The following is a 20,292-nucleotide window of genomic DNA, read 5'->3' as shown; positions in this document are numbered from 1 at the left end:
TTTTCTGTTTGTTCAGTCTGTTCTTTGATCCCTTTTTTTCTCCTGGATTTCTTTGGGATAATATAGTTATTGTTTTTTTTTTTTAATTATTATTCTATTTTATCTCTTGCTGACTTACTGGCTGTAACTCTTTGCTATTTCAGTGGTTGCTTTAGGGTTTACAGTATACTTTTTTTTAACTTGGCGCAGTGTGTCTTTAAGTGACAATATACTACTTCTTATAGTATGAGAGCCTTGTAAATATGGATTTCCATCTCTCTTTGGCAGTTGTTTTCACATTATTTTGCTTCTATTATGTTGTAAGTCACGCACTACATTATTATTTTTGTTAAACAGTCAATTCTCTTAAAGAGATTTCAATGGTCTAAACAGTATATATTTCCAGTGCTCATCATTCTTTGTGTGGGTCTGTATTTTCTGGTGTCACAGTCCATCTACCTCAAGGACTTTTACACATCCTATAATACGGGCTGCTGCCGGTGAATTCTTTCAGCCTTTGTGTGTCTGAAAGTCTTTCTTTTGCTTGTTTCCATTGTTTCTGATGAGAGATTTTCTATTAAACTTATCTCCATTCTTCTATGCAGAACATGACCTTTTTCTCTGGCACTTTTAAGATTTTTCATTTTGTCATTGGTTTTAAGCAATTTCATTATGATGTGTTTTGGTGTAGTTCCCAGATGTCCCCTTTCCAGTGTTTCTTGTGCTTGGGGTTCATTGAGTCTCTTAGATCTGTGGATTTATAGTTTTCATGAATTACTGAACTTTTCAGCCATTATTTCCTCAGATACTGTTTTTGTATGCCACAATCTAGAAACTCTGTCAAGGTGGTAAGCTGGAATAATCGGTGTGCTGTGTGCTTCCTTTCTCTCAGGGATCATTGTCCTTTGTTGCCTGACATCAGGTCTTAACCATGATTTCATCTGTTTAGTTTTATAGTTGTTTCAAGCAGGAGGGTGAATTGGATCCCTGTTACTTCCAACTTGACTGGAAGTATCAGTTAACTACTTTTATATTACCAAGCAGTTCAGCTCTTACCCCTTTAAAAATCCTGTCTTTTGTTTGATGTCATTTTTTCTAACTTGATAAAGTGAGAGTGAATCTAATAGTTGATTGAGAGAACTGTGAATTTTAGCTTGGATAAGGAAATGTGGGGAAAATCAAGTTCACATGTATGAGTTTTTTTTTCTCTTAACTTCAGACTTTTTTTAAAAAACATGTTACCCAGGGAGTCAGATTTTTATCTCAATGCATCAATACACTTCTAAAGAGGGTGAAGATGCATTCTTATTTGATTAGGCTTAATTTATTTTTTATTAAGATAGCATTCACATAAGTAAAATTCACTTTTTTAGTGTTTTCACAAAAACATATAGTCTCGTTACTACTACCCTTTGTAGTCAGCCCCTTTGCCACCAGTCTAATCCCGTGGCAGCCACACATCTGTTTTATGTTCTTATCGTTTTGCCTTTTCTAGAAAGTCGTATGAGTTCCAGAATCATGCAGAATATAGCCTTCTGATTCTAGCTTTTCTCACTTAGCGTAATGCATTTGAGATTCATTCCTGTTGCTGCGTATCTGTAGATAATTCCTTGTAAACAGTATTCCACTGAGTGTATGTGTTGTACTTTGGTAACATCACTAGCTGCCAAAGTAGGCACAGGCAGTGGAGTACTTCTGAGGGTGGCTGAGAGACGCTTATACTGATGGGAAATTAGAGGACCTCAAAAGTTCCTTCACATAGGAAATTTTTAGTCTTTTGGAATGCCCCTATAAGTATTCCTTGGCAAGTATAGCTTACTTGACTTAAGATATATTAGAATATACCATAGTATATTCCTGAATGTGTGGAACCATTTGTGAACCATAGTTCTTGAATTTGTGCGTCAGTGGAAACAAGATGTGTGTTGTTTTTCCTTAGTATGGGGACATTTTTTTTAAATTATCTTAAGAATTGTTTATTTAAAGCTTATTAACATGAATTGTTTAAAAATCTTTTAATATAAGGCCAATTACTTCTTTTTTTTTTTCTGTGACCCTTTAAATTTATTTATTTATTTTTTTCAGCGTAACAGTAGTCATTGTTTTTGCACCACACCCAGTGCTCCATGCAAAACGTGCCCTCCCTATTACCCACCACCTGGTTCCCCCAACCTCCCACCCCCGCCCCTTCAAAACCCTCAAGTTGTTTTTCAGAGTCCATAGTCTCTTATGGTTCGCCTCCCCTTCCAATTTCCCTCAACTTCCTTCTCCTCTCCATCTCCCAGTGTCCTCCATGTCATTTGTTATGCTTGGGGACATTATTTTTGCCCTTTTTAAAAAGTATACCCTCTGAGGTCATCCCAAAGTAATCTACCTTTTTGAGGTAACTTAATCTTCCTGCCACAGTGTGGTCTACTGCTGTTTCTTTTGATTTTCTTTCCTTTTTTTTTTAAATGTTATGTTAGTCACCGTACAGTACTTCATTAGTTTTTGACGTAGTGTTCCATGACTTGTTATTTGCATATAACACCCAGTGCTCATTGCAATACGTGCCCTCCTTAATACCCATCACTAGGCCAACCCAGCCCCCCACCCCTCTCTCCTCTGAAACCCTCAGTCTGTTTCCTAGAGTCCAGAGTCTCTCATGGTTCATCTTCCTCTCCAACCACTCCCCCCTTTTATTTTTTCCCTTCCTTCTCTTAATGTTTCTTTGGTATGTCTCAGAGCTTGGCCTGATTATTTTAGGAGGAAAATTGAAAATGGAAAATCTAATTCTTATTTATATATTTCTTTAATTTTTTTTTTTTATCACTGTAGTGATAGCATGTAGAGGGAAACGTGAACTCTGGACTCAGATGTGATTTCAGCACTTAATTGGAAATCATACAGTTAACTTGTAAAACTCATCTTTTTCATCTTTAAAATGGGGATAGTAATAACACCTATCTTTTCAGGTTGTAAAGATTAAAAGAGATGATGTGTTTTTAACACAGCATCTGGAACATAGTAAATGCCTAACATCAAATATCATAAAATAAATTTTCTCAGTCTCTCTTACATCTCCAGTGAATAAAACCCTGTAAAAGAACAGATTCTTACAGTTTAATCGAGGGCTGATAGAAAGTGAGAATTTTTTGTATTTTTAAAGTTGAGTCAGAGTATAGTTTGGAAATTCTGTAGTCCAGATTTATCACAGAAGGCTCTTTTTATTTTACTATATTCTTAAAAGCATTCACTTTCTACTGAATGATGAATTTAAGCTTTATAAGACTTAGGTGGTTTTCATTGAAAGGATGTCTTCAAAAGAATATTTGAAGTTTTCATTTAATAACTAGTGAAGGAAATAGATTTGGATTGAAATTATTTTTCCCCTTTCTACTCTTTACCAGACTGGCTTTTCTATCATCATTCCTGAATGCTTTGTTCTAGCTCTGATGTGGTGCTCCATAATACTTTGATTTGACTCTTACCGTGTGACTTGATTTGAATAGGTCTTTGTTCTGGACAAAAACTCTCAGGCTAGTAGAGATTGGGAAAATGTCTTTATTTTAGTTCTGCTAACGCTCAGGGGAGTCTAGTAGCAATAATGAATTGATATTATTTTTGTTAAGATAATTAGTTTAAAAATATATATTGTCTTAAAACATACCTTACAGTGTAGTTTTGCATATTCTTAATCTTATAAATTTTTATTGGGCATATTTTTGAATTGAGATGCCCTCTAATGAATGAAACAAGGCACTTTTATTATGATTTAATGTTTTCCAGATGAAGGTAATGAAACAGAGGTACAGCCACAGCAAAACAGCCAGTTAATGTGGAAACAAGGTCGACAACTACTCAGACAGTAAGTTTCCTGTGGTCAAACAGAAAAAAGTATGTTTTCATCAGGATATATGTGTATTTTTTTTTGCATTTTCAATTCAGTAATTTTATCTCTTATTATTAGACTGCTGCTATGAAAAAGCTTAATTGAGGGGCGCCTGGGTGGCTCAGTGTGTTGAGCCGCTGCCTTCGGCTCGGGTCGTGATCTCGGGGTCCTGGGATCGAGTCCCGCATCGGGCTCTCTGCTCGGCGGGAAGCCTGCTTCCCTCTCTCTCTCTCTGCCTGCCTCTCTATCTACTTGTGATCTCTCTCTGTCAAGTAAATAAATAAAATCTTTAAAAAAAAAAAAAAAAAAAAAAAAAAAGAAAAAGCTTAATTGAATTTTCGTTCCTTTTTCATAGTAAACATTTATCCCCCTGCAGTAGATTTTATTTTTCATTAAATATTAATAAGAATTTCCAAGAATAAATTCTCTTTTTATAATTTTAACTTAGAGTATACCTTTAAGCTTCTAAATTTTAATATACACTTATGTTTACATTTGAAAGAATTCTAGGGGCACCTTGGCAGCTCGGTCTGTTAAGTGTCTGCTTCCAGCTCAGATCATGATCCCAGGATTCTGGGATTGATGGAGCCACTTGTTGTGTTCTCTCCTCAGCAGAGAACCTGCTTCTCCCTCTACCTTTCCTTCCCCTGCTTCCGCTTTCTCTCTCTCTCTCTCTCAAATAAATAAATAAAATTGTTACTTTTTGCATCTTTTATACCTGAATATACATTATGTCTTGATTTAAATCTAATCAATATTTAGATGTATTTTGTGTTGTTTTTAAACTTCCTGTTTTAAATAGATTGAAGAACTTTTTAAATTTCCCTAATTTGCACTAACATATACTTTCTCCTATAAAATGTATATTTGAGACTCTAAAGAGGAAACAAAGTTGGAAGGAGGTTCGGATGTCAGGTGGTAGGCTATAAGCCACTTAACCAGCTCACTGCCGTTGCCTTGCATATCACATTTGAAATTGGTATTCTGATTTGTGGTTCATTAAATGAAATTTACTTACATGTTTTGAGTTTCCTGTGAGGAGTTTACACTAGTGGTTTCCAGAGTGGATTTGTGCCAGCCATTCCTTTTGACTAATGGGAAAAGAATATTAAGATGTCTCCTTTTATGTATTTGGTATCTATTTAATGTTAGAAAAAAATGAGAATTCACTAGAAAAAAATAATAATTCACTAACATTTAATAAGTGGTTTTCATAGTAACCTCACCTTGTTTTTAAATATGATGTATGCATTTTTCTTTCATAAATGTGTTTTTAAAGTGCTCATTTTCTTTTTTATGAGAAGTAGTTATCGTAGTAAACTTTCTGAGAGAGAATTTCAAAAACTTCAAAGACTCATGATCTGCCCCTTTTAAGATGACATTTTATAAATGAATAAAGAAGTAGCTACATAGTAAAGCCAACTTACCTATGGAAAGAGCAGTCTTTGAAACAGTTACCTGTAATGTGATTTCGTTGCCAGAGAAAGGTATGTATCAAATGTTTAGAACAGAAAAACGTAGCACCTTTCTGTTGGTTTTTAAGAAGAGCTGATTAAATTCAAGAAAGTTAAACATTATCCCACATTTTAATCAAAACCTTTCTGTAAATATTGGATAGTATTGAAAAATGAATATCTTGATTTGATAAGATATATTTACTTCATTCTGGCCACATATCTTTGTGAAATATGTCTTTGAGCTATAATCTATTAATACCAGATCTGAAATAAACTGACCTAAGACTGGTTATCTTGTCCACCTTTGTTTTCTCTTTAATTTCAGAGACTTGCTGCTTATTTACAGGTTCATGCCTAATATTTGTCTATCACATTTGTTAATGACATTTGCCTTTTTCATATTCCTTTGGGTCTTTTTTGGACATCTTTGTTGTTAATGGATATCAAGTGCCTTCTATATGCCCTCCCTGTACTAGGTGTGTTGCTTTTAGAGGGAAGAAAACAGGTTCGGGAAAATTAAAGTTACACAGGAAGAAAGCGGCAGAAATGGGCTTTAGACCCAGATCTAGTTCTCAGTACAAACCTATTCTCTTTTTCTGTGCTGCTGCCTCTCTCTAACACACACCCCCACGTGCACACAGGCATCCCACATCCACAGTTGAATTGTGGGCTATTTTTATTTTAGAGTTGTCTCAGGATAAAAGCTTTCTTTTTGTAGAAATGACTCTTTGGAATATACTCTTCCTGTATGTCATGGAGGAAACCAAATAAGCTAGAAATATCCTCCGTAGATCTCAAACACTTGATTCGATAAACTTTATATCAGAAATGTAAAACAAAACAAAGCAAAACAAAAACAAACTACTGGTTATAATAATTACTACTGTAAGAATCTGAGAGTGAGTTTGCCTCCTAGAGGAAAGAATGCGCTATTAGGTATATTAAGGAACAGCTTCTTCTTATGATAAATGTAATGAATGGTGTATTGTATAGTTCTTTGATTTTTTTCAGTGACCATAGAGGCTGGTACTGCAAGAGACAGCTCCATCTGCAGCTGGAAGATTATTTATTAGCAAGTCTTACTAGCATAGTACTGTACTGTTAAGTCTTATGCAGGCAGTGAATTTAAAGAAATCCTTTTATTTATATATTAAGTTATAGAATACTGATTCCAATATGACTGAATTGTAAGGATCTTCTTCACACACAGGTATCTTCAGGAGGTGGGTTACACAGATACCATTCTAGATGTGAAATCTAAACGAGTGCGAGCTTTGTTGGGCTTTTCAAGTGATGTCACTGACAGGGAAGATGACAAAAATCAGGATTCAGTTATAAATGGCACAGAGGCCGAAGTTAAAGAGACGGCAATGATTGGGTAAGTATTCTGTCTAGAAAGCATTTTAGCTTAAATTTTAGCGTTTATTAAGTATTTTTGGTTTATGGGAGACCCTTGTGATACTTGGAATTTTAGATACTGCTGCAGAAATAACTTGTTGTGAAGTTTAATTAAAAAAATGGTAATTTCCTTTGGTAGAAGATAACCCGTGGGGATTAGAGTTATTTATGATTATTCTAAGAATATTTAAAAAATATTTTTATTTGCTTGAAATTTGTAGGTTTAATGCAGATTTTAATATCTTGAAGCTCAGTCACTTACTATTAGAACTTCACAAAAGATCATCTTTTGGAGATTCAGTTTAGATCTTGTAAGAATGAAATTTCATTCCTGGTGACCTAGAAATCCTATAAATTCCTCAAATTTTTTAGAAGTAAATGTTTTCTTAGCCATTTGTTTATTTAATAATAATGCAACTCATCTTCCCTTTGAAAACTATCTTTTTTTTTTTTGAAAACTATTTAAAGTGTATGTTTTTAATTGCTAGAATAAGTGTGAAAAATTCAGTAGCTGTTTGAAATATTTTGTTTTGCTTTTTGGATCATGTGTCATACAGTTATATATAATTCTGCTTAAAATGAACATGGATATTTAAATAAGGACATTCTTGATTGAAAAGAAATTTGGCATGATTCTTAAATAAAAAGCCAAAGATTCTGTGAAAGTCTAAATATTGTTTTGCTTCATTTTATTGCATGTTTGGGCTATAAGAATGGTTTTGATTGAACTCTATATATTTTCTAGTGAGAACATAATTTCTGTTATTTGGAACATTAAAATTGTGGGATTTAGGTAAAGATTCAAGAATAGAATGGACTTCTATAAACAAACTTCTGTAAACAAGTGTTACTGGAGCCTTAAGTATATTCATTAATATTTAAGACTACATTAACTTATTTATACAAATGTAAGATTAGTTTGTTTCTTTGTGTAGGCATAGACAATGTAGGCTTTATGCCTGGTTATAGTTTTACCTAAAGTATTATTGTAAATCATAAAGATATTCAGAAAAGACCACTCAAGTTGTCTTGTATTTTGCCCTTGACCTGTCTTTGGAAACTGACAAGGGTATTATTCTGAATCTGTCTGATTTGTGTAGGGATAGAGAATAGGGTGGAACACCAAAAACATAGCTCTCAGCAGATTTGAAATTTAAGATTTATCTGTTTTAGAAATTTTCTCTGTAGTTGTGGCTAAATTTTCTTCAAGAATATGCCTTATCGGGGCGCCTGGGTGGCTCAGTGTGTTGAGCCTCTGCCTTCTGCTCAGGTCATGATCTCTGCTCGGCGGGGAGCCTGCTTCTCCCCTCTCTCTCTGCCTGCCTCTTTGCCTACTTGTGATCTCTCTCTCTCTCCATCAAATAAATAAATAAAATTAAAAAAAAAAAAAGAATATGCCTTATCTAAAACATCTCCTAATGAACTGGAAAGAAATCATCCTGTCTGGCCATTAAGAAATTGTTTACTAAATTTATTTTGAGGGAACTAAATTAAAATCCGTATGTATTTGAAAAGTCAGTCATTTCAAAAGGCTAATGGTTTGTTCATTAACAGGATCAAGTTCTGTAGTAATATTAATTTGACTAAGTTCTTTTTGGTAACTTTATGTGCATTTTTTTTTCAACTCCTTAGCTATTCAGTAGAAATACAAGATTGTGTTGGAGAAAACTTACATATCTACTAGTTATTTTCTTAGTTACAGAAATTTATATGTTAGAGGAAGAGTTGCAGAGAGGAAAAGAATAGAAAAAAAATAGAGGTAATAAGAAAAATATTTTGAAACAGAAAGACATTAAGGTTGACTTAAGTATATTGAGTCCAGAGGGGGAATTCTTTATATTGCATTAACCTAAATAGATAGGATTGCAAAGTACTTTTAAAAGAGTAATCACTTCCTATTGTGGTTTGCCAATTAAAATGCATGGAAATATAATGGATAAGAATCTGTGTAGTTCATAATATGATTTGAGGGATCATAGTTACAATGTAAACAGAAGTTAGTGCAACATATGGATTGGTTCTTATGCTAAGTTTAAGAAACTGAGCAAAGTGTACGTGTTTTAAAACCAGAAAATCCGAGTTAACCGATTCTGCCTCCGTGCTGGATAATTTCAAATTCCTTGAAAGTGCAGCTGCAGATTTCAGTGATGAAGATGAAGATGATGACATTGATGGAAGAGAGAAAAGCATCATTGATACTTCAACAGTGAGTTGGATACACAGATATTAATATTCTTAGGGATCATTATGCTTACTTGAAAAATAAGTGAGAAACAAGTGAGAAAAGCCTTTTTAAAAATCCATATGCTTCAGCCTAAACCCTGAACTTTTTTTCATGAATTTGGGGAAATTTAATCTAAGAGTTTTTAGTGTTGAGTTCAAATTCAATAATATTTTTAGGATGGCAGTTTTCTCTTAAAAGGTCCTTATTCTCGGGGGCACCTGGCTGGCTCAGTCTGTAGAGAATATGATTCTTGCTCTCGGTTGTGAGTTCGAGTCCACATTGGGGAGAGATTACTTGCAAAACTTTAAACAATCTTTAAAGGTCCTCACTCTTTGACTTGTTAACTCATTAAACATTTTAGTTCAATAGGGTTAGTGAATATGGTAAGAATTTTTGAGTTATAACAATGCAGTGTTATTGGTGCTGTAAGACAGTAGAACTGACAGACCCATTATGGTACCTGATGGCGACTGGCATCACCTCTAATCAGTGCAGTTTGTCTTTCTTGTATGGGTTGCTTTGGTAGACAAATGTTACGAATATTTAGTAACTGTTCCATTAGATTTCTTCAAACTTGTTTAAAGTTACTCTGTAGTTTTGTTTAGATCTTTATAGGTTTATTGACATTCCCATGGTAGTTTCTTGGAATAAGAGGTGTCTCTTGCTTCTTCTTCCTTCTCTTCCCTTCTCCATTCCATCACCTTCAGTTCCTCCTGGTTTTATTTTTTTTCCCGTTTTTCTCTTTTTTTCCCTCCCTCCTTTTTCCTCCTTCTCCTCTCTTTCTTCTTCCCTTCCACTCCTCTCTTTTTTAAGTAATAGATGAGGGCATGCTTTGTTTTGTCTAGGAAAATGTTTACATTTCCTCTTTCGTGTTTATTTAAGAAGAGTAAGGAAGAAAGGAAGGTAGTGAAGCTGACTGGACCTAGATGTGAAAACTTTGGGTTTAAGCCCCAGTTCTGGCACTAATTTACCTGTGCTTCTTATCCTTCAGGCTTAGTATTTTAGTTTGTGAAATGGGGATTATAAATACCCATGTTACTTTAGAGGATTTTGTGAGCAATAAATGAGAAGCTATATATGAAAAATGATATAAATGATTTCTGGGCATAACTTCTCTGTGCTTTATGTCCTCTGCTTCCACCAGAGACTCTCAAATTATTACTTCCAGATTATTGTTTCCCTGAGCCACTCTGCAGTAGGTTTCTTCTGATATGGCCTTGCCATGGATATTATTTGAACTTCAAGTAGTCACACCCATTTTTTTTTTTTTATCCAAACAGGTAGTAATAGCGTATGTTTTAATTTACTGTAGTAAAAGAAAATGCCTAAACTTGTATGATACCTTTTCTCTGTCCTATTCATTTGGAAGTTTTGTACTGCTTTGTGATTTCTATGGGCCAATTGCATTGAGATCTTATTTTCCCATCAAAATACTTTATTCATAGCTCAGTGGTAAATGCTAACTGATTATAATGCTTTAAATATTAAGTATGGTCTTAGAGATATTCCTAACCATAAACTGGTTTCTTTTTGAGTAATCAGATTCATAAAGATCCTGTCTTGCAGTTAGTATGGATTATAGCAATTCTATGACCAAGCAGTAAAGGCATAGCTAATAGAAACATGCTTAAACCTGTCTAAGCATTGACTCAAAAATCCTTATAGTTTTTCAGGAAAAAATATCTCTAAACATGTAATTGGTTTCTTTGTAACAGCTTTGTTGATTTTTAGGATATATCACATTAATTTGCACAGCTGCAGGCTAATAGCTGCAGACCAAAAGGACTTCCACAGTCTGATTCTATGTAGCAATGAGTAAGCATGACTTAAAAGATTTATTGCAATGCTGTAGAAAGAAAGAATGGCTGAAAATCATGCTATTAAAATGTGTAGTAAAACAAACAGGTTTTTAAACTGTTATTTTATTTCTTTAATTAAAATAGTTTGGTTGATTCAACTAAGAAAATACAGAAACATAGGCTATTAGTAAATTTGTGTGTAGCCGCATATGCTCTCTTCTTGTTCTTTACCTTCTACTGGAGTTTGATTGTTCTTTGGGTTACATTCTGGATCATTTTTCCCTCCTCTTTATCTCTTCCTTCCTCATGATCTACCTCTTCACTTTATTTTTCTTTACCATCATTGTTTTGCATTCTCACCATAGTATCATTAGTTAAGTGTAATAATGATCTTGAAATTATACATGTGTATAAAAAATGATCAACTTTAAATTGTTTGAAGGATAACTTCACCAGCAAGATGTCGTCTCCAGAAAAGGAATGGGATTAAGAATCATTAGCTATTATCCTAGTCACAGTCCCATCCCCGTCTGTGTTATGTTTCTTCTAATGGTTTCAAAGTGGCCATCTATCCCTCTTTCTAATCTTCATGGCACCCTGTGCAACCTATAACTTCTTTGTGTTTGCCGTAATTCTTAAGTTGATTTCTAGATTCATTAGAGGTAGGAGTGGAGTGGAACCTGAGATGTAAGGAAAAGTAATATGTACTTATTACAACAAACCCTACCCCTTCCCATTTACTAATCCTACTCTCCATTGGTAACCATACTTTTCTTCTGTGCCTAACCATTAAAAAACAGGGGTTTTAATTTAAGTGGGAGACATGATAGACAGTGGCCTGCAACTTGCCATATCTTCATTCATAAGGTTATATGGAGGAGAGACCTAGAAACACATTTTTTCCAAAGGAGTGAGTTTTGTGACTTAATATCATAGTTAGTAATTAGAGTGTTGAAAATGCATTCAGTTTTTCAATATAAGATTCCAGCTACTTCTGTATTTTCTTTTCCCTTTTCACCAAGCCTTGAGAACAAGAATTCTCTATTTTGGGACACCTGGGTGGCTCAGTTGGTTAAGCCGCTGCCTTCGGCTCAGGTCATGATCACAGGGTCCTGGGATCGAGTCCCGCATCAGGCTCCTTGCTCGGTCTGCTTCTCTCGCTGCCTCTGTCTGCCTCTCTGCCTGCTTGTGTGTACTCTCTCTCTTTCTCTCTGGCAAATAAATAAAATCTTTAAAAAAAAAAAAAAAAGAATTCTCTATCTTTAGGGTTTGGTGATGGCCCCTCTAAGTCATATCTGGTGTCCCATCAGGATTAGAGTAAGGGAGAAATCAAGTCTCTAAGGTAATGAAAGATGGATTAGACAGTGTGTTTGTGGAACAATGAAGGTCAGCATCTTCTATTGGTATAACTCTTCAGAGATACTTTTCTACCTTAGTTTGGCTGCCCAGGGAAAATTAGAAAAAATTATTAGCATTGGTTACAAAAGAATACACCTTCAGCCTGGGTTTTCTGTACACAGTATGCCAAACTAGTCTTGCTTTTTTGTTTGTTTAATAGATTTGCTAGATGGGAGATTGGGATATGCTGTAAACATAAGGGGAAATACTCCAAGTAGTTAAAGCAGTTATTCTAGCAGCATTTAAAGAGTCCTCGATTTCTCCTATTCAGTTTTTATATATACCAGGAGAGTGAAGGCAGATTAGGTTTCATCTGCTGTACCAGCCTTCTGCTGATAGTGGCTTCCTGGAGTGCTACACTGAGAAGGATTTTGTTTTTAATGTAAATTCAAGTTAGTTAATATATAATGTAGTATTGGTTTCAGGAATAGAATTTAGTGATTCATCACTTACATATAATACCTAGTGCTCATCATAACCAGTATCCTCCTTAATGCCCATTACCCATTTTGCCCATCCTCCCACCTACCTCCCCTCCAGCAACCCTCAGTTTGTTCTCTATAGTTAAGAGTCTTTTATGGTTTGCCTCTCTCTCTGTTTTTATCTTATTTCATTTTTCCTTCCCTTTCCCTATATTCTTCTGTTTTGTTTCTTAAATTCCACAAATGAATGAAATCATACGATACTTGTCTTTGACTGACTTATTTCACTTAGCATTATATTCTCTACTCCATCCATGTTGTTACAAATGGCAAGATTTCATTTTTTGATGACTGAGTAATACTCCTCTGTGGTGTGTGTGTGTGTGTGTGTGTGTGTGTGTGTGTACCACATCTTCTTTATCCATTCATTTGTTGATGGACCTTTGAGCTGTTTCCATAAAGTGGCTGCTGTTCGTAGTGCTGCTCTAAATATTGGGGTATATGTGCTCCTTTGAATCAGCATTTTTGTATTCTTTGGATAAATACCTGGTAGTGCAATTGCTGGGTTGTAGGGTAGTTCTATTTTTAACTTTTTGAGAAACTTCCATACTGTTTCACTGAGAAAGATTTCTGAGGCTGTATCTGATCTCAGATGAAAAGTACTGTGATTGGTAAGTGATACCAGGAATGAGCGTGAGAACAGGGTCATACAAGTCAGGTATTTATTATCTCTTAGAGTCTGTTTTTAGACTCTGTATTCTGTCCTCTTGATCAGCCTGTTGAACCCTTATAATTTTAATCCACTCACAATAGCCCAGTAATAAAGTTTGATTAGATCTTGTTATTTCCATTTTGCATGAAGTGAAGAAGCTCAGACCTGGGTGGCTCAGTTGGTTAAGCCGCTGCCTTCGGCTCAGGTCATGATCTCATGGTCCTGGGATCGAGTCCCACATCGGGCTCTCTGCTTGCTGGGGAACTGCTTCCCCTTCTCTCTCTCTGCCTGCTTGTGCTCTCTCTCTCTCAAATAAATAAATAAAATATTAAAAAAAAAGAATGAAACAGTGAAAGCCATTAGGAAAGAAAAGGAGGGAGGCAGGAAGGCAGGATGTAGGGATGGAGGAAAGAGAATTGGAGGAAGGGAGAGAAAGAGGAGGGAGGGAGGGTGGAAATAAAAACTCAATAAAAAGAGTAAGAGAGACTGATAAAGAAAAATGATGGAAGATGGGAGAAGGGAGAGCATCTAACAATTAGTCCTGCAGATAGAAAGACAGTGGCAGAGTCCAGCAGAATACTGGATCTTAGGAAGGAAACGAAGGGTCAGTCAAATCACTTCATCTCACCCCTGGACAAGCCTCCAAACAAATAGGCTGCACACATGGATAGGACATTGGAGCCCTCTCCAAGTCACCCCAAACCTCAGGACAGTCATGACCAGAGGAGGGAAATCTCCATTTTTTTGAGCACTTGCCATATACCAGACACTGTCCTATGCATTTGATAAATACTATCACATTTCACCTCTGTGTGGCATCTACAAACCTCAGAACATAGGTGTAGGAACAATATAGGCACCTCAAAGAAAGTGTTCCTTCCCTATGGCTCATGTTTGTGGTAGTATCTCCTCTTCCTATAATCAAGTAATAAAATCATTTTACAATAAAAAAAAAGTTTGATTAGATTTTGTTATTTCCATTTTGCATGAAGTGAAGAAGCTCAGACCTGGGTGGCTCAGTGGGTTAAGCCGCTGCCTTCGGCTCAGGTCATGATCTCAGGGTCCTGGAATCGAGTACTGAGCCCATTTTATCAAAAGAAGCTGCAAACCATTCATCCTAAATTCTTTGGGTTTCTGGTGGTGGAGGTGACTAAAAAGATAATTCATAAAGAGTTTTGACATATAGCTCTCAAAGATTATCTCTGCACACATTAAGCCTAAATTTCAATCCTCCAACTGAATTGTGATTCCAAGAATATTCCTAAATACATAATAACCCTTATCAGATTTGCTAATAAATCTAAGTCAAGTCCCACTTGGAAAGATCAGTTTTTAGAAAAAAATTGAATATATAGTGAGTTATTAGAGAAAATTGATGCAAGGTTGGAATAGTAGAAATACTGCGAGAAACTTTTTTTCCTTCTCTAACACCATACTTTCTAACACTTGAGGCATGCATTTCTGAGTTTGTAGTTTTATGATTTTAAGTTTCTTTAAGGGAATTATGTGGTAGAGTTAACATTTATCATGGTTATATTCTGTAAAACTCCCGTATTTTATGAAGTGTTTTTCTTTTTGATTAGAATGTCTGCACATGGCACAGACGGCATCCAAGAAATGGGGAATATGGTTGTGGTTCTCTTAGTACAGTAGTATATCAAGGATATATTTTGTCTATTTATCATTTAAATATCTAGCTTATATTCCAGTGTTTTCAACATATAATTCCATTTGCTTATTTAAAACAAGCCACCATTGAACCAAGTTTAAATTATTACTTTAAAATGTGTAATGTATATCTTTTTAAAATGATACCTGTTTTACATAGAATTGGTTAAGTATTATAGCTATTTAACATAACAAAGGTATGCTCTTTGAAGAAACCAATAATTGGGTTTTCTCATTCAGTGATAAAGGGATACTGTTTTCCTTTATTTAATTTCATAATATATCCTAAAATTTTAATTTAGAATGTTTTTTTTCATTAGATTGTTAGGAAAAAAGCATTGCCTGATAGCAGTGAAGATCGAGATACAAAAGAAGCTCTAAAGGAGTTTGACTTCTTGGTTACATCAGAGGAAGGAGACAATGAGTCTAGAAGTGCGGGTGATGGAACAGAATGGGGTAAGGAAGCATACTGGATCCATCCAGAGGTATTAAGTAAATGAAAGAAACTAATGTTTTACTAGGAGGGCAGCATCTTGAAGAACACTGTAAATTTCTTATAATGTTGAAATTTTGAACATCCTATGAACTTTTTACTCTTGTCCTCTTATATTCAGGGTGTATATCTGTGTGTGCATGTTTAAAGAATGTTGTACAACTAGTTACCTCATCTTTTTTTCTTAAATATAGGCAATATACTATTAAAATAATTTGAATCCATATGCAGAATGTTCTGTGTTTCCTGCCCAGATATTAGAACTTGCAAATCTAGATTTTGTGGAAATTGAGTTTGAGAATGTAATAGAAGAGTTTTTAGAGATTCATCTCTGGCATCTTCTGTGCAAAAAGAAGTATAAATTAAAAAACTGTAGTTACTCAGTCTAGGCAGACTTCACCAGTTTGTGCAAAGCATAGAATTTTTTAGTGCAAATTGTTCTAAACAAATTTAGTATTTGAAACATCTCACGAGGTAAAAAAAGTTATTTGGGGGAAGACTTCTAAGGCATAGATTATTCTTTGGGTTTGGGAACGAATTGTTGCTTTCAGTAAGGTGGGATTGTGATGAATTCTTCAAAAGCGATGAGTTCTGTCGGATGTGGATACATGTAGCGTGAGTGAGGAAGACAGAGAGATAGTTATTGAGAATGAGACAAATTTTCTGTTGAGGTTGAAAAATTCTGGGAGACACACAGTTGCAGTTTTATGTACTTGAAAGATAGGGTTAGAGAATCAGTAACTATCCTAGTTTTAAATTGGAGGCTTCCCTTGAGGCTTTACCTTCAAGAACTCTTATGATGCCACTTCTTTTCCTTTTTTGTGGCAAATATCTGAAGGTAATTATTATATGGGTTAATTAGTCATTGAAATATATAATGGCTATAAAATGACTAATTCTTTTTTTTTTTCCAATGGAACAAAGTTTGGAAATCAAGGGGAAATTGAAGTAAAGTCTCTTTTCTCTATTGTTACTACTGAGTTTATATATCAAGTTATTCAGATATTTTAGGCACTAGTTCTACCAGTATAGCTAGATCCACCATCTACACAGAAGTCTTTCTCTGAGGAGTCATACATCTGCATAAATAATAGTTGGCTTTTTTCATTGCCAGTCTTATTGCAAGAGTTTTGTGATTTATTTCTCTCCAAAGACAGCTGCATTATTTCTTGTGTCACATCTTTTTCTTTATAGTATGAGTCTTGGCCCAGAGTGTTATATGATACATGTGTGTACGTTTTAATTAATCTAACCTAGCCTATGAAGTTACTGGTGAAAACATGAGTGAATTGTCTCCATCTTTGAGCTGTCTTACTCTTAAACCACTGAGCTACCCAGGCGCCCCGAGCTGTCTTACTCTTTAGTAGTGTACTGGGTATTTCTGAGTATGAGTGAATGGGATCTTTCAGTTGATTAGAGATTTCCTTACCAGGAGTTTAGCCTTGTGTGTTTTTATCCAGAGAATTTTATTGAGAAAATTTTGTTCAGAAAATTTCACTCTTAAGCAATTAAAAGAACTAGATCGCAAATCCTATTTAGTTTAATGGACATTTAAAACGGTTTAAGTGCTTTATTTATTTCTCCTCTTCCCCCTTAAAAATGGAGTGAATATACCTACGTTTAGAATCTTTTTAGTTTCTGGCAAGTAAATAGATTTACCACACATCTTCCATGATCTTCCATTACTGTTGTGAGTCTAGTGAAGATTACAATAGGGTTAACTTCCAATTTAAAAAATTGAAGAAACTGTAGGATCCAAAAGCTACCTGGTTTATTATTAAGACCTGATTGATGAAATATTAACATTTTTAATTGTTAGATCTTTCTGGGAAAGTAGAGACCATTTTTATTATTGATAGATTATAGTTAGAGCTATAGAAATGTTGAGCTTTTAAATTTATTGTGTTTAATCTTTTCAGAGGCCCAATTAAGTTTTTTGAATTGTAGACTGAAATTTAACTTATTAAAAATAGTTTCCTATTTGTTCCGATTCATTTTGGTTTATTCCAGTCATTTAACAAATATTGATCAAGTGCTTTCTATGTGCCAAGTCATTTGGTGAAAATCCATATGGATCCACAGGACCCCTTGGTCCATATAGTTTACTAAGAGAATAAACATAAATGATAGAGCATGTCAGAAGGTGATAAATACTATGGGAAATAGAAAAAGTAGAACAGAGTAAGGGGGGTAGAGAGTGCTGGGTTTAGGGTAAAGTGGAGGAGACAAGTTACAATTTAAAATTGTAACGGGGTAGGTCCCATTATAATATTTGGACAAAAGACTCCAAGCTGTTTGGTGGGTTAGCAATATGGTATCTAGAGAAGGAATATTCAGGAAAAAGAAAGCCACAGCAAATGCCCCAAAATAGCAGCAGCCTTGCTGTGCTTGAGGAATTCAAGGACACCAGAATGGCTAGAGCAGAGTGATTCTAGGGGGGAATATGGTAAGAAATGACCAAATCATGCAGGGCCCTTAGACCACTGGTGAGATAGGGAACCACGGGAGGAATTTGAGCAGAAGGGTGCCATGATCTGACTTCGAATTTAAAGCATCATTCTGGCTTTATTAAGAATAGACTACATAGAGCACCCAGTGTTGATAATAGTCTTGGTGTGAGGGGAGAGGGGACAATTATTGGAGTAATTCTAGCAAGAGACAGAGTGATTAGAGAAGTAGAGTATGTGCTAAGTAGTCAGATTCTGGCTGTGTTTGGAAGGTAGGAAAAACAGTATTTTCTGAAATACCTGATGGGAAGTATGAAAGAAAAGGGAGGTTTTGGTCTGAGCAAATGGAAGGATGATGACACATTGAATTTGGAAGATTGGGAATTTGATTTTACAAGTTTAGTTTGGGACAATGTGTTAGACTTTGTAATGGAAATTTAGAGCGAGAGTTCTGAGCTAAAACATAATGTTATATAGTATACAATTAATTTTATTCTGATATAAAATATATAACACATTCTTTAAATTTTCTTCTCCTATAATAGTGAAAATTAATGATCGAATTTACTAAGTGCTCAGTTTCCTGTTTAAGAATTTGTAAACTAACAAAACACTTAAATTGCTTTAAATTTTGAATGAAGGTTGATTGCTAAGTTTACAAACTGCTATATATAAGGCTGTAAAAAAATAATCAGTTGATGAACACATGCCAAAAATATAAAATTTTTAAAATGAAAATACTGAAAACTATTTTGTGTAATCTCTTAATAATAATCTCTCATTACATAAATTAATAAGAAATGTTTTTTTATGAGTCAGTCCTAATTGGAAAATGAGGGCTTCTTCTAGAGTTTTTGGGCATAATTTACTAAAAGTCACTCAAATTTTCTAGGGTTTTTTTGTTTTTTTTTTCTATGTCTCTTTCAAGAGAAATTCTTTTTTTTTTTTTTTTTTTTTTTAAAGATTTTATTTATTTATTTGACAGAGAGAGAGATCACAAGTAGGCAGAGAGGCAGGCAGAGAGAAGGAGGAGGAAGCAGGCTCCCCACGGAGCAGAGAGCCCGATGCGGGGCTCGATCCCAGGACCCTGAGATCATGACCTGAGCCGAAGGCAGCGGCTTAATCCACTGAGCCACCCAGGCGCCCTCAAGAGAAATTCTTATTACCTAGGAAATTGAATTGTCATTTCTTAGATACTATATTTTGTATGACTTATACATTTAAAGAATAAGCAATGACTTTTTAAAATTAGTGATACAATGAAGAAAATGGTGGTTATGTCATTCAGTGACATAACAGTGAATTGACCTACAGTATATCTTATTTAAAAAGGCTGTTTCATTTGTTTCACTCTTATTTAGAAAAGGAAGACCAGTGTCTCATGCCTGAAGCCTGGAATGTGGACCAGGGAGTAATTACGAAACTCAAGGAACAATACAAAAAGGAGAGAAAGGGGAAAAAGGGGGTGAAGAGTAAGTGGAAAACATTGTATCTGTAAATCATAAATCTTGCCTCTTTTACATCCCCCAATTTTTTTTTTTCAATGTTTTCCTAAAACCACTTACTCTTTTTCTTTTCTGCTCCTGATCCTTTCCTTTTCACCTGCTCTCAGGGGTTGAAATTAAATGGTTAACTATTTGAGTATGACCTTAAAAAAATAAAAACAACCATGTGTATGATTATGGAATCATAATATATCCCAGTAATACATCTAGAGCCTCATGAGAGTGTGGGACTATATATTCAAAACATAGTGATAATTTCACTTTTAAAATATATATGCTTAATTACCATAATGATTTTTCACTGTTGACAATTTTAAATCTCATCTAGTATGACCCTCCAGCAATCCACCCAAATTATTGTATATTATTTTTGGACTTAGAGACAGAAAGTTAATTTCTACCCCTGAATATTCTGTGTGTTCATAACTTACAGTTCATTTGCTCTCACCACTATATGCTATACAGGGTACAGAATCAAATACACAACTTTTAAAAGTATTTATTTAAGAATTTTGGCCAATTTCATTTATAGTAATATTACCAATTAGCTTTTTTCTTTTTAATAAGATGTCTACTATATCAAAACTGGAAGCTAAAATGAAATTGCTAGCCCTGTGAATCATTCACACACACACACACACACACATATATAAAACACTCATTATACAAATTACTAGGTTTAACAGTAGAACTAATTAACCATGTAAAGTGGAAATACAAAGTCTTTCAAGCATCCCTGAAAACCATCTAAAACAGCTTTTTAGGAGAGCAAGGCTAAACTACCTCCTTGTGCTTCCACTCTCATTGATAATATGAGCATGGGTCTCCCTTTTATGACAGAAAGAATTGTATCCTTTGGGATATTAAAGTAGCATTAAGATTAAGTAAAGTAAGATTAAAATCCAGTTTAGTGAAACAT

At 34.7% G+C, this 20,292-nt stretch overlaps 1 protein-coding gene across 2 annotated transcripts in view; it reads left to right on the top strand.

Moving 5' to 3' along the window:
• Positions 1-20,292, top strand: part of STRN (striatin) — a 109,688-nt gene that overhangs the window by 51,066 nt on the left and 38,330 nt on the right. For both annotated transcript variants that reach the window (XM_045978986.1, XM_045978985.1), the window contains exons 4-8: positions 3,748-3,826; positions 6,518-6,685; positions 8,776-8,911; positions 15,249-15,384; positions 19,230-19,340. In XM_045978986.1, the coding sequence (XP_045834942.1) occupies positions 3,748-3,826; positions 6,518-6,685; positions 8,776-8,911; positions 15,249-15,384; positions 19,230-19,340 (630 nt within the window). The remainder of the gene's footprint in view (positions 1-3,747; positions 3,827-6,517; positions 6,686-8,775; positions 8,912-15,248; positions 15,385-19,229; positions 19,341-20,292) is intronic.

Source organism: Meles meles, chromosome 15 (assembly GCF_922984935.1).
Source record: "Meles meles chromosome 15, mMelMel3.1 paternal haplotype, whole genome shotgun sequence".
Classification (NCBI taxonomy): Eukaryota; Metazoa; Chordata; class Mammalia; order Carnivora; family Mustelidae; genus Meles; species Meles meles.
This window is presented reverse-complemented; position numbering and strand designations above follow the sequence as displayed.